Raw genomic sequence first — 14494 nt, 5'->3', positions numbered from 1 at the left:
CCTTTCTTGAGATCACACAGGTGGGATGTGAACAGAGCCAGGAGCTGGGATTCTTGGTTTTTTGTTTTGTTTTGTTTTGTTTTGTTTTTGGAGATGGAGTCTCGCTCTGTTGCCCAGGCTGGAGTGCAGTGGCACGATTTTGGCTCACTGAAACCTCTGCCTCCTGGGTTCAAGCGATTCTCGTGCCTCAGCCTTCTGAGTAGCTGAATTACAGGTGCCCACCACCACTCCCAGCTAATTTTTTGTATTTTTAGTGGAGATGGGGTTTCACCACGTTGTCCAGGCTGGTCTCAAACTTCTGACCTCAGGTGATCCACCCGCCTTGGCCTCCCAAAGTGCTGGGATTACAGGTGTAAGCCACTGCGCCCAGCCAGAGCCAGGATTCTAACTCAGGTTGGCTCCAAACTGTGCTTTTAGTTACTACATTATCCTGCCTCTGGCATCTTTATAATGTTTGTAAAGAGAGGTAGAGTAACCAGGAGAATCTGTTGTATAATTCAGAAGTATGCTGTTTATCTCTTGGCAAAATACTTAAGAGTTGCGAGAATTACAGATATTCTCTATTTTTCTTCTACAAAGCGACAACGTTTGAAAATTTATTAACTTTCTGTGTGAACAAAGGGGATTATCTAACAACTATTAAAAAAAAAATCGGAGGCTGGGCAAGGTGGCTCACGCCTGTAATCCCAGCACTTTGGGAGGCTGAAGCAGGCAGATCACCTGAGGTTGGGAGTTCAAGACCAGCCTGACCAACATGGAGAAACCCGTCTCTACTAAAAATACAAAATTAGCCGGGCGTGGTGGTGCATACTTATAATCCCAGCTACTCGGGAGGCTGAGGCAGGAGAATCACTTGAACGCGGGAGGTGGAGGTTGCGATGAGCCGAGATCGCGCCATTGCACTCCAGCCTGGGCAACAAGAGCAAAACTCAGAGCGAAACTCCGTCTCAAAAAAAAAAAAAAAATTGACCACTGACTTGGGGCGTTCTCCACTACGGCTTCCCCACCTCCCCATCGCGGAACCCGGGGATGTGGCTGCCGCCGTGCCCCGCTCCGCGTCTCTCTCCCTGCTGCTTCCCCTTCTCCTGGGCTTCCTGCTCCTCTCCGCTCCGCATGGCGGCAGCGGCCTGCACACCAAGCGCGCCCTTCCCCTGGATACGGTCACTTTCTACAAGGTCATTCCCAAAAGCAGGTTCGTCTTGGTGAAGTTCAACACCCAGTACCGCTACGGTGAGAAGCAGGATGAGTTCAGGCGTCTTGCTGAAAACTCGGCTTCCAGCGATGATCTCTTGGTGGCAGAGGTGGGGATCTCAGATTATGGTGACAAGCTGAACATGGAGCTGAGTGAGAAATACAAGCTGCTCAAAGAGAGCTACCCAGTCTTCTACCTCTCCCGGGAGGGGGACTTTGAGAACCCAGTCCCATGTACTGGGGCAGTTAAGGTTGGAGCCATCCAGCGCTGGCTGAAGGGGCAAGGGGTCTAGCTAGCTGTGCCAGGTGGCCTGGTGGCCAGCTGCATAGGACACCCTGGCCAGGAGTTCATCAGGGCCTCTGGCGTGGATGCCTGCTGGGCCCTCTGGAAGCAGCGGCAGGACCACCTCTCAAGTGTGAAGGAGACTGAGAAGAACTGGGCCGAGCAATACCTGAAGATCACAGGGAAGATCTTAGACCAAGCAGAGGACTTCCCAGCATAGAGATGACATGGATCTCCAGGCTGATTGAGAACAAGTTGAATGACGGGAAGAAGGAGGAGCTCCAGAAGAGCTTAAACATCCTAACTGCCTTCCAGAAGAAGGGGGCTGAGAAAGAGGAGTTGTAAAAAGGCTCTCTATGGTTTTCCAGGGTTTGGTAGGGGTGGGGAGGGGAGAGTTAACCTGCTGGCTGTGAGTCCTTTGTGAAATATAAGGGGTTGGTGGGAAAAGTGGTACTAACCTACAATTCTGAGCTCTGAGTATGCCTGGACGTTGATGCCGATGTAGCCATGCTTGGGATGTCTCTAGCTGGCGTGGGGATAGCTGGAGCACTTCTCAGGTGGCTGGTGAAATGACCCCTCAGAAGGAATTGGTGCTATAGAGAAGACTGAGGAGTGTACGGCCCAGGTCCTTGACAGGTGTAATTTGGATTCAATTAAAGTTTCAGTATTTTGGTTAAGTGGAAAAAAAAAAAATCAGGACAAAGGCAATATATGAAGAATGAAGAAGTAACTAGTTTTCAACAGAAACATCCCATGCAGAAAGTACTTTTAAATGCATGTTTGGCCATGATTCCCTTGTTATGTGATATTGTTGCTGAAAACAATCAAAAGTTGTCACCTATAAGAACCTCAGTCTACGTGTTTAAAATTAGCAACAAATTTTTTTCTTTTTTTTTTTCTTTTTTTTTTTTTGAGGTAGAATTTCGCTGTGTCACCCAGGCTGGAGTACAGTGGCATGATCTCAGCTCACTGCAACCTCCGCCTCCTGAGTTCAAGCAGTTCTACAGCCTCAGCCTCCCATGTAGCTAGGATTACAGGCATGTGCCACCACACCCAGCTAATTTTTATTTATTTTTAGTAGAGATGGGGTTTCAACATGTTGGCGAAGCTGGTCTCGAACTCCTGACCTCAGGTGATCCACCTGCCTTGGCCTCCCAAATTCTGGGGTTACAGGCATGAGCCACCGCACTCAGCCAGCAACAGATTTTTGTAGCCTGTTTAAACATCTTCTGGCCAGGCACGGTGGCTCACACCTGTAATCCCAGCACTTTGGGAGGCCGAGGCGGGCAGATCACGAGGTCAGGAGATCAAGACCATCCTCGCTAATATGGTGAAACCCCGTCTCTACTAAAAATACAAAAATTAGTCAGGCATGGTGGTGGGTGCCTGTAGTCCTAGCTACTCGGGAGGCTGAGGCAGGAGAATTGCATGAACCCGGGAGGCGGAGCTTGCAGTGAGCCAAGATCGTGAGCCAAGATCGTGCCACTGCACTCCAGCCTGGGCGACAAAGTGAGACTCGTCTCAAAGAAAAAAAAAAATCTTCTAAAAAAAAGAGCTTCCCTGGGTTTGAAATCCATTTGTTCCAGGTACAATATAGTAATGTGTCTTCTTCACTTAATTTGCAGAAGCTCCTGATTATGAGGGAAGATTAAAATTTTCTAGCTGGATTTCAACAGAATAGTCAACCTGTGTAATAGGCAAATGGGATTGAAAGAGGAGAATCATGACTGATTACGCATGGCCAATGATACTTTGCTTTCATTTATATCTGTAGACCCTGTAAGTTTGTGTGTGTGTGTGTGTGTGTGTGTGTGTATTTATTTATTTTTTCAGATTTTCAATTTTGAGCCTTGAAATAAAGCCATTAAAACCAAACATGATGGCCGGGCGCAGTGGCTCACACCTGTAATCCCAGCACTTTGGAAGGCTGAGGCAGGTGGATTGCTTGAGGCCAGGGTTCGAGACCAGCCTGGCCGACATGGTGAAAACCCATCTCTACTAAAAATAAAAAAAAATTGTCGGGCATGGTGGTGGCTGTCTGTAATCCCAGCTACTCAGGAAGCTAAGAAAGGAGAATTGCTTGAACCCAGGAGGTGGAGGTTGCAGTGAGCTGAGATCGTGCCATTGCACTCCAGCCTGGGCAACAAGAGTGAAACTTCGTCTCAAAAGAAAAAAAAAAAAAAAGGTAATAAACTTAATTTAGGACTAGAACTCTGATTGGATGTTTTGCAAAAGAGTAAAAACAATTTTTTTCAAAAATAAGACTAATCAGTTGTCATTATATTTGTGGAACACATTTATCATTTTCACTTTGTTTTTGGCTGCAATTATACCTACATGGAAAATGCAAGAAAAGACTATACCGAGATCCCATTTTATATCAATATAGTTGGCAAAAATCAAGACATTTTATAATCCTGAGTGTGAGAAAGAATGGGCTTCACATTTTGGGTTTTGTTTGTTTGTTTTCAAGACAGGTTCTTACTCTGTTGCCCAGGCTGGAGTGCAGTGGCACAACCATGGCTCACTGCCTCAGCCTCCAAGGGTCAGCTTCCTCCTGCCTCAGTTTCCAGAGTAGCTGGGAGCATAGGTGTGTGTCACCCGCCCAGCTAATTTTTGTATATTTTTTGTAGAAACAGAGTTTTGCCATGTCGCCCAGGCTGGTCTCAAACTCCTGAGCTCAAGTGATCCACCAACCTCAGCTTCCCAAAGTGCCAGAACTACAGGCATGAGCCACTGAGACTGACCTACGTTATTTCTTATACCTTGCTAGGGAAGTGTAAGTTAATACAATCATTTTGGCATTATCTCTTATACCACCCCCAGGTACACATTCACTCACGAGAAACTCTGACACTTTTTAGAAAGATCATAGCAGCACTGTTCACAATGGCAGAGACCTGGCAAAGGCCCAAGTGCCCATCAACAGGAGAGTAGGTGAAGAAACTGGCATTTTCACACAGTGGAATATTTACAGAGCAGTCGAAATCAATAAACAATGACAGCAATTTGGATGATCTTAGCAAAATAATATTAAGTGAAAAAAGTTATTCTTGGAAGATTACATACCCTTTTTATATTCTTTAAATATTAAAATTGTTTTTTTAAGGAATACATGTAGGTACAATAAAACTTGCTAAAGAGAAAAAGCAAATGAATGAGATCTGTAGGAGTCAGGCTGATGATTCTTAAGTTGTAGGGCAGAGGAGGGGAGGGGACATCAGGAGGCCACATAAAGAGAGATGTAGGTTGTGGTTAAGGTCCTACTTTGGGGCAGTAGGTTCCCTAGTACTTAATATATCATAATAAACAGAGGTGCAAGCAAGCAGCCTAAAAAATGTAGGCAAGTGTAGGCTAACAATAGGCCAGTAATAATGCCTCATGTACCAATAATTGATTGTGTACACCTGAGGTGAAATAACAACAAAGCAAATGCAAACACATGTACACACCTCAAGCAGTATAAGAGGGTATCAGATGTCTCCCATCCCCCCATGCACCCCTCTTTCAACTTCCCCAGAGGCAACCACTGTTTATCCTCAAAAGGAGACATGATAAACATGTGTGTGTATATATACATATATATCTTTTTGTTTGTTTGCGTGAGATGGAGTCTCACTCTGTCGCCCAGGCTGGAGTGCAGTGGCGCGATCTCGGCTCCACCTCCCGGGTTCAAGTGATTCTCCTGCCTCAGCTTCCCCAGGAGCTGGGATTACAGGCGTCCGCCACCATGCCCGGCTAATTTTTTGTATTTTTAGTAGAGACAAGGTTCCATCATGTTGGCCAGGCTGGTCTAGAACTCCTAACCTCATGTGATCCGCCCACCTCGGCCTCCCAAAGTGCTGGGATTACAGGAGTGAGCTACCGCACCCGGCCACGTGTATATATTTTCAAATGTCTTTACAGATCCGTGTAACTACACATACATCCCAAAGAAGACTTGAAGCGTTGTGTTTTTTAAGAAGTTTAAGTCTCGGAAATTTAACCTGACGTGACTTCACCGGGCATTACACAAATATTCCCAAGTCGATTCACAACCTGAAAATCAAGGGGAAGTTTGAGGAAAACAGGTCAGCTTTTGAGAAATGGAAACAATTAAGCAAAAATGCCGTTCTCGCAGGCCCTGCCGTGGGGTTCGCCAACGGTAACCTCACAGAAGGCTCGTTACAGATGCTGCTAACCCCACAGGACCACCCCGTAAAACTCATACGCGGCGCTGTTAAAAATACAGATTCTCAGGCCCCGCCCCAAAAACTCGGAGATGAGCCTGGCTGGGTCTTTTTGAAACAAGGGCCCCCACGTGATTCTCAGGTTCGGGCAAGCTTGGGGCACAACCCAGTCTTAAGTAACTCCCCAATTTGAAGAAAGTAAACACCTGGGGGATGTAGGTGGCTTTCTTGCTTCCCATTGGATGTCAATTACGCGGCGCAAGGAGGGGTCTCCCTCGGGTCTCATCGAGGTCCCAGCCAGTCTGAGCATGAACGCTAATTAGCTCAACCCCCCGAGGACCACGCCTCCGTCACCTGCTGGGCGGGGCCGGCGCCAGGTTGGCCCCAAAAGCACTCCTGTGTGGTCCAAGAGCCGGTGCGCCCGAGTCACGGGGCGGGAGCGGGCGCGTGCTATATAAAAACACACATTCCTGGCCTCGGCCACCTGAATCCAGAACTTTCGGAATGTGCATTTCTCCCTGCAGTTGGAGACACTCCTCATTTAAAATTTAAATTTCGGTATGCAGCAGGGTTGAGAACCAGGAGTGGAGGTCGTGCTTCTCAGCGTGGATGCACATCAGAATGACCTGTGTGTGTGATGGGGATGGTGAGGGAGGGAGACGGCTTTTTAAAAAAAATATCCCAGTGCCCCGGTCCCAGCCCAGACCAATTAAGTCCGAATCTAAAAGCGCAGCCTGTGCAGCGCGGCAGCCACAGCGCCACCTGGGAGCTCGTTAGAAATACAGGAGCTCAGGCCCCACCCCAGACCCACTGAGTCAGAATCTGCATTTTAACGAGATCCCCAGTGACTCGTGCGCACATTAAAGTTGGAGGAGAGCTGCGCTTCTGAAATTTTAATGGGCAAACGAATCACCTGGGGATCTCGTTAAAATGCAGACACGGTTTCTCAAACTTTAATGTGCATGCGAATCACCTGGGGATCTCGTTAAAATGCAGATTCTGATTCAGCGGGTCTGGGGTAGAGCCCGAGAGTCTGCATTTCTAACGAGCTCCCAGGTGGCGCGGGCTGCCCGGGCGCGGACCGCAAGTCCGCGGGACTCCTGGGGTCTTGGCTCCAGGCCAATCAGCCGTCAGGACTCTTGATAAATCGCCCTGCTCGGCTGATGAGCAGAATTGCCGGGACATGCGCGTTCCGGCCGAAGGGGGGTAATTTCCGAACTCCGGGAATTCGTTGTGTGAAGTAGGCCACTCCTAGGGACGCGCGGGGAGCCCGGTCCTCGCGCCATGTCGCGGCGCAAGCAGGCCAAGCCCCAGCACCTCAACTCCGAGGAGCCGCGGCCTGCGCGCCGGGAGTGTGCGGAGGTGGCCCCGCAGGTGGCGGGGGAGCCGGGTGAGTAGCGCCGCTGGAGCCCCGCCCGGGGGCTGGGGGCTGGTGCTCAGAGGTTCTCCGGACCCGCGCGGGTACGAGGACCGGGCAGGGGACCTGAAAGGGCGGGCGAAGCGTCCGGCGCAGAGTCCTGGGACTCGGACCTGGGCGTCCCCGCCCCCCGCCTTTGTAAATTACACTCTCCTGGAGTCCACCGTCCCCTTCCCAGCCTGGATTCCTCTAGCCACTCCTCTCAAGAGCTAGTCAACGAGTTTGCTTCCCAAACACGCTGGAAGGATGCTCAGAGGACCCCTCAGAGGCTGTTTTCGGGGTGCGCGGGCACCCGAGTCCCCGGCCTCCTTGGCACTGGGCTTCGGCTGCGCGCCTGGAAGGTGGCTTCTTGCCTTGGGGTTACGTTTCAAATGCGTTGTCCAGGGAAGGCCTCACCGAGGAGCGGACGTTCGAGCGAAGACCCGAAGAATGGGAGGGAGCGAGCTGTGCAGGTACCCGGGGGAAGAGCATTCCAGGCCGAGGGAACAGAAGCGCAGGGACCCAGGGCGTCAGCGCTGCTGTAGCCCGAGAGGTCACGGGAGGCCCGAGAGGTGATGGAGGCAGACGGTGGGGGGCGGGGGACGGCCGTGAGCCTTGGTAAGAGTTCTGTATTTTATCTGAGCGAAGTGGGAGCCGTGGTGGGGATAGAGCAGTGGTGCTGTCGCACTTAACAGGCGGCCCCCACACCCGATCCTCGGCTGCCACGTGGACACAGGATGTAGCAAGGAGATCGTCGGCTACCTTAAGCCCCCTGGGCAGCATTTCTCGTCCCGGGATCCTCCGCTTCAGAAGAGCCTGCGGGAGGGGACCTTTTCTCGCTCGCCAAATTCTTCCTGCAAGTTAGGGATCCCCCCATCCCCCGCCTCCACTGGAATCTCAGGGGTGGGGTTGGGGAATCTGCATTTCTAAGGCGCTTCCCTTTTTGCTTATCTTGTGCTTAGATTAAGAGATTGCAGGTTCCTACTTTCTCTTCGGCTGCCAGCTCCCCGTGGTTAGCCGATACCTTTCCTTTAAGGGGCTGAGGAAAGGAGTTGTAACTGGACTTCCTCTTCTCCCCCGCTCTTTCCTGGCGCGGAAAGGAGGATGGGTCCCCTCTCCGGGGCGGCTCACCCCTCCAGAGGCGCGGGCTCTCCAGCTTCCGCATCAACTTCCACCACAGTCGGTCTGGTGGGTTTTGACCACAACTTCCCGAGGAGGTGGTGGAGGGGAGTAGTTTAATGAAGCCTCCACTAAACGAATAGCTTATATGTTAAAATAAAGCTTGCTCGGGTGGAGCTACCATAACCAGAATAGTATAACCACCCTCGTGCCCGAGGCCTGGGATGGAGATAGGCAGGTGAGACTTACAGGATCCCGTCCCCTGGGTCGAGGGGCGGGGCTCTTGCTGACCTCTGCGCCTTGGGGATGTTGGGGAGGTACTGGGGATGCTGAGTCTTTTGGGGGAGGTGTTTATAGAAGAGAATTGCTGAGTAACCCCAGGCTGGAGTTGAAAGTCTGTGCACTGAGCTACTTTGGATTCCTGCAGCCAGCGCTGCGAGGCGCCTTCTGGAGCCGCACCCAGTGTTTCGGGCATGGGGAGGGTGTCGTGCGTCCTGGAGTACTGAGGTGCCTTCTGTGGGAGCAGGACGCAAACTCTGCCGGCCCAGCAGTGTGCCTCAGCCTCAGCCACCACTTCGGAGAAAAAACCGTCTTCCAACTGACGTTTTATCCTAGGTACCTTTGGTCTGCGACACTGGCAAGGGGGTTCATTTTTTTACGAAGGTTGGGCCACTCTTAATTTGCAAGTGTCTTTGCAACTCAAGTAGCTTTTGGAGGAAAATAAAATGGAAAGTAATTAGTGGACTTCCTGTCACCACCAGTAAAATGACGGAGGGGCCGGAGGAACCTTAGTGAGGGAACATCATCCGTTTCCCCAGGAGTTAAAACCCTCGCCATGCTAACCTGGTTTCTAATAGTCAAATGCGGCCCACCCCCACTTCCAGAGGCAGAGGGTCTCCCCCAGCTGCACCTTTCCCAGGAGAGTGGGCTTCAGGCCTCCTTTGGTTTCCTGGGTGTCTAAACGTGAAAGAAATCGGAGGCCCCTCACACCTCCCCATCAGAGGCTCTGTCTGGGTCATCCTTTAACCCACCTCTCTCTGACTTTTCTAGTTTGCGTTGAAAACATGCATCTTTCTCCCCCTGAGAATCTGGTAGAATCTTACGTGTGTATATCAGTGAATAACACTAATAGCATTTATACAGTATTGACTAATACATGAGGTTCTCTTACATATACTGAAGAACTTCATCTAAGCTAATGAGACGGCCATAATACCTATTTCACAGATGTGGAAACTGAGGAACGGGGAAGTTGAGTAGCTTATCCAGTGGGACACAGCTAATGGTAAAACTGGAATTGAAACTTATCAGCTGGTTTCCCAGTCTGTTCCCCAAACCACTGTGTTATACAGTGCCTCACTTAGATTTGTTTTCAGTCTTGCTTGACTTCTGTGGAATTAAAACCCTCAAGAGTTTAATGGTTTTCTCTTCTAGTATGTGAGTTGCTATGTAATGAGGCTTTGTTTGTGTCTGTCCCTGAGGGACATAGGATGGGTTGCAGATCTGGCAAGTGTGGGTTCCAATGAGCTGAAAACTTCCAGTCCTGCAACCTTGAGCATCTGAGCCAGTTTCTTGCTCACAGAGCAAGAGACTCAAAAGTATGGTTCCCAGACCAGCATCGGCATCAACTGGGAACTTGTTAGAAGTGAAAAATCGCAGGCTCCACCCCATACCTACTCAATCAGGAACTCCAAATGGGAGCCCCTGCCACCTGTGTTTTAAGTAGCCTTCTAGGCAATTCTGATACACGCTGACGTCTGAGAACCACTGGCTGTGAGCTGTGCTTCTCAAATTGTAATATGCTGTGCTCAGGAATCACCTGGGGATCTGGCTAAAGTACAGATTGGTTCTGTAAGTCTGGAGTAGGGTCTGAGACTCTGCTTTTTTTTTTTGGAGATGGAGTTACTCTCACCAGGCTGGAGTGCAGTGGCACAATCTGGGCTCACTGCAACCTCTGCCCCACAGGTTCAAGCGATTCTCCTGCCTCAGTCTCCTGAGTAGTTGGGACTACAGGCACATGCCACCATGCCTGGCTGATTCTTGTATTTTTAGTAGAGACAGGGTTTCACCATATTGGCCAGGCTGGTCTCGAACTCCTGAACTCGTGCTCCACCAACCTCAGCCTCCCAAAGTGCTGGGATTACAGGCATGAGCCACCCCGCCTGGTCACATGGCTTTCATTTTTTTAAAATTTTTTCTGGAAAGGTGAAGGGAGGTGAAATAAGCCCAAACCTACTGTATTCTAAGACTTAGCATGGTGGTTATAAATGAGAAACTAAGCAAAACTATGCCTCAATTTCAGCTTCAGAACTTGATGATGATGTTCCAAAAGCAAACTGTCTCTCCACTGAAAGCACTGACACTCCGAAGGCCCCTGTCATCACTCTTCCCTCAGAGGCAAGGGAACAAATGGCCACCCTTGGAGAGAGGACGTTCAACTGTTGCTACCCAGGTAAGAATAAAACCCGGCGTGCTGAGCCGCTTCTGAGCCAAGCACTGATCTGCAAGCCCTACGTGAATCTCTGAGCTGCCTGCTCATGTTACTCTTGTTTGCTGACAACACGCCAGTATCTACATCAGCACACAACAGCCTTCCCTGGGGGGCCTAAGAGTCCTGTAGCATCCAGAGCTCAGCGTGGGACTCACCAGAACATTGGATTCATAGTAGCTTCCACCCTGAGGTTATACATATATGGACCCTTTTTTTTTTTTTTTTTTGGAGACAGTTTCACTCTTGTTGCCCAGGCTGGAGTGCAATGGTGTGATCTCGGCTCACTGCAACCTCCGCCTCTCGGGTTCTAGCAATTCTCCTGCCTCAGCCTCCCAAGACAAGGTCTTGCTCTGTTAAGGCTGGAGTATAGTGGTGTGATCATAACTCACTGCAGCCTTCAACTCACTAGGTGCATGTGATCTTCCCTCATCCGCCCCCTGAGTAGTTGGGACTACAGGCATGCACCACCATGTCTGGCTAATTTTTTTTTTAAATAGGGGGCGGGGGTCTCTATGTTACCCAGGCTGGTCTCAAACTTCTGGCCTCCAGTGATCCTCCCACCTTGGTCTCCCAAGCTCGGGGATGGCAGGCGTGGGCCACCACACTCAACTGAGGTTCTTCTAAGAATTGTATTCTTCAGGCCAGGCGTGGTGGCTCACACCTATAATCCCAGCACTTTGGGAAGCCGGGGCGGGCAGATCACCTGAGTTCAGGAGTTTGAGACCAGACCAGCCTGGCCAACATGGTGAAACCCCATCTCTATCAAAAATACAAAAATTAGCCAGGCGTGGTGGCAGGTGCCTGTAGTCCCAGCTACTCAGGAGGCTGAAACAGGGTCATCTCTTGAACCCGGGAGGCGGAGGTTGCAGTGAGCCGAGATGGAGCCACTGTACTCCAGCCTGGGTGACAGAGCAAAACTCTGTCTCCAAAAAAAAAAAAAAAAAATCTATTTTTCTTTTCTAGGTTGCCACTTCAAAACTGTCCATGGCATGAAAGACTTGGACCGCCATCTCAGAATCCACACGGGTAGGTATCCATCCTGTTCAACAGCTCAGTAAGAAAGATGGGACGTGAATGTGAATTAAGCGCTAGGGACACAGTAATGAACAGGACAGTCTCTGCCTCATCTGCCTCATGAAACTCAGTCTAGTGGGGTGGGCTTGGGAGAAGGAGCAAAAGGGCTGTGACATGAAGATGAAGTGATTGCCAGGAGGAGCTACACAGAGCCTGTGGCTATAGTAATCTTAGAGCAATAAGGTGGCTTCTTAAAGGTGCTTTTTTTTTTAGGGCAGCCAGCTGCTGAGAAGAGAAATAAGACATGCTGAAGCAAAGGAGTGCCATAATCTATGCCAGGATTACAAACTGCAGCCCATGGGCAACTCAGCCTGTTGGCATGCTCCTTCATTTACCTATTGCTTGCAGCTTTCTGGCCTTACAAGAGGTAGTTGTTACAGGGACTGTAGGGTGCACAAAGCCTAAAATACTATCTTTTTGTTTTGTTTTTTTCTCTGAGACAGAGTCCTGCTCTGTCACCCAGGCTAGAATGCAGTGGTGCAATCTCAGTTCATTGCGACCCCTGCCTCCCAGGTTCAAGTGATTCTCCTGCCCCAGCCTCCTGAATAGCTAGGATTACAGGCGCCTGCCACCTTGCCCAGCTAATTTTTCTATTTTTAGTAGAGACGGGGTTTTGCCATGTTGGCCAGGCTGGTCTCGAACTCCTGACCTCAGGTGATCCACCTGCCTTGGCCCCCTAAAGTGCTGGAATTACAGGCATGAGCCACCATGCCCATCCTGCCTAAAATACTACTTAGCCCTTTACAAAACACTTTGCCAACCCTTAATCTGTGGTACAAATCCTATACTTGCATGTTTGAGCGAGAATATTGGTTTGTTCTTTCAGAAACCAGTCTCGGTGGCTTAAACGTAATCCAGTTTATTTCTTGAGTACATCTTCAGAGGCATAGAGTCCACAGCTGGTCCAATGGCTCTGCCATCCTGAACATGTGGCTTAGCCTCTGGGTCTGAGGCAGCTGCTGTAGTTCTCTGCATCGCTTAGCCAGCAGGCAATGGAAGCAGGCCAGGGAGCCCGTGGCATGCCTCCCTTGGGCTGTGACCCAGAAGCAGCGGCCCTTGTGACCTAGGGGAACATGAGCGGGACTTAGTCATGGCCACACCGAGTATCAAGGGGGCCTGAGGGATGGTTTTAAGAGGGGCAACACATGGCCAGATGAGCCTCTGGAGCCCCTTCACTGAGAGGACAGAGATTTCTGGACAAAGATGGTGGTCTCTGTCCAGAAAGATGGGCACTGTGCTATAATAGAGGGCCACTTTTGCCTGGGGACAGTGGATCATGACAAGCATGTTAGCAAGGAAATGTTTGATCTTCACCTTGGAAGACAGGCTACCAGGATGACGATGTCAGTGAAAGCATGCAGATTCAGGAGCCCTTTGAGGAAAGACGAGGCAGCTCAGTTTGAGGAATCTCAGAGTGGGTGACTTTATCCTGAAAATAACTTGAGTGCTTGTTCTCAACTGGGGCTAGGCTACTGCCATTCAGTGGGTGGAGGCCAAAAATCTTAAAATTCACAACATAACCTTCACAAGAATTAAAGGCCTGGAACATCCACAGTGCTGGGTTCGACCCCAAGAGATGTACAGGGGCTGGATTAATGTTTTCTTGAGGTACCGCAGAGCATGCTGGGGATCCAGGACATATAAGATAAGGCCTTGTTCTCGAGTCAGGTAAGCAGACGCGCCTCCCTAGTGTAAGCAAACTTAGGCCACTTCTCTGGGCCCCAGGTGACTGCTTTAGTTCTCTGAATTTAACTAATGGAAAGTAGGAGAAAAGGCATGGAGGCCTCACGGTATTCCTCCCTTGGGGCATGACCCAGAAGTAGCATCCTTTGTCACTTCTGGGACTCAAGTAATGGTGGTTTAAAGCCAAAGTATTTCTGCACCATGATGTTCCAGGTGTAAGTGATCAGGCTGGTGTGGCACTGGCCCGGTGGTTTCAGGGACCCAGGCTGTTGCTTTGCGTTGTCATCCCAAGGGTACAGCTCTCATTAGCCTGCTCCACAATGGCCTCCTGCCACCTTAAAGGCACACCACTCGAGCTCATCTGTTTGGCCAGAACTGAATCCCATGGCCACCCCCAGCTGTGGAAATGGCTGGGAAAAGGAAGTTTCTCCTGTGCGGTTGTGTGCCCAGCTGCAAAGAAGGTTCTGTTACCAAGAGGAGAGGGGAAAGGTCAGGGTGTGTCTCTGACCCAGTTGTAAGTGGGAGGCAGGGATTCTAACCTGTGGTTCTTTTGGATTGCTTAAGTAAATTAACATATGCAAATAAGTTTTCTCTTTCTGACTTTGTATTTGACCTTGTGTGTCTTGGCTTTGGTGCTTCAGTTCAAATTGAAGAGTAGCAGTCAACTCAAACCATCTGTCTTATTCCCCGTCATGGGCATGCTTTGGGCATGCTTCAAGGTCACCATCATTGTAGGGTTAGAACCCCTGGGATTTTGGTTGAGATCACTTATCACATTCAAGTTAAAACCAAGCTCAGAAGGCTAGGAATACTGAGGTGTGTGTTTAACTGGGAATAGTGGTTGTATTTCAAATGTATTGCATTTTCCTTTTATTTATTTATTTATTTTGAGACAGGGTCTTCTCTTGCTCTGTCACCCAGGCTGGAATGCAGTAGTGCAATCAGGTTCAAGTGATCCTCATGCCTCTGCTTCTCGAATAGCTGGGGCTGCAGGCATGCCCCATTTCGCCCAGCTAATTTTATTTTATTTTGTAGTGACGAGGTCTCACTATTGTCAAGGCTAGTCTCAAACTCCTGGCCTCAAGTGA

The 14494-nt window shown here is 49.8% G+C and overlaps 1 protein-coding gene and 1 pseudogene across 5 annotated transcripts in view; both read left to right on the top strand.

Moving 5' to 3' along the window:
- Positions 1-14494, top strand: part of ZFP64 (ZFP64 zinc finger protein) — a 105036-nt gene that overhangs the window by 80009 nt on the left and 10533 nt on the right. For 4 of the 5 annotated variants that reach the window (XM_003953776.5, XM_054674653.2, XM_054674654.2 and 1 more), the window contains 2 exons: positions 10461-10610; positions 11613-11675. In XM_003953776.5, the coding sequence (XP_003953825.1) occupies positions 10461-10610; positions 11613-11675 (213 nt within the window). Of the gene's footprint in view, positions 1-6846; positions 7034-10460; positions 10611-11612; positions 11676-14494 lie in introns of those variants that run through there. The other variant, XM_016938146.4, reaches the window with a different exon arrangement.
- LOC104003632 (endoplasmic reticulum resident protein 29-like) lies at positions 864-1837 on the top strand (annotated as a pseudogene).

Source organism: Pan troglodytes, chromosome 21 (assembly GCF_028858775.2).
Source record: "Pan troglodytes isolate AG18354 chromosome 21, NHGRI_mPanTro3-v2.0_pri, whole genome shotgun sequence".
NCBI classification, from domain to species: Eukaryota; Metazoa; Chordata; class Mammalia; order Primates; family Hominidae; genus Pan; species Pan troglodytes.
Note: the sequence above shows the minus strand (reverse complement) of the source record. Positions and strands in the feature narration are given on the sequence as shown.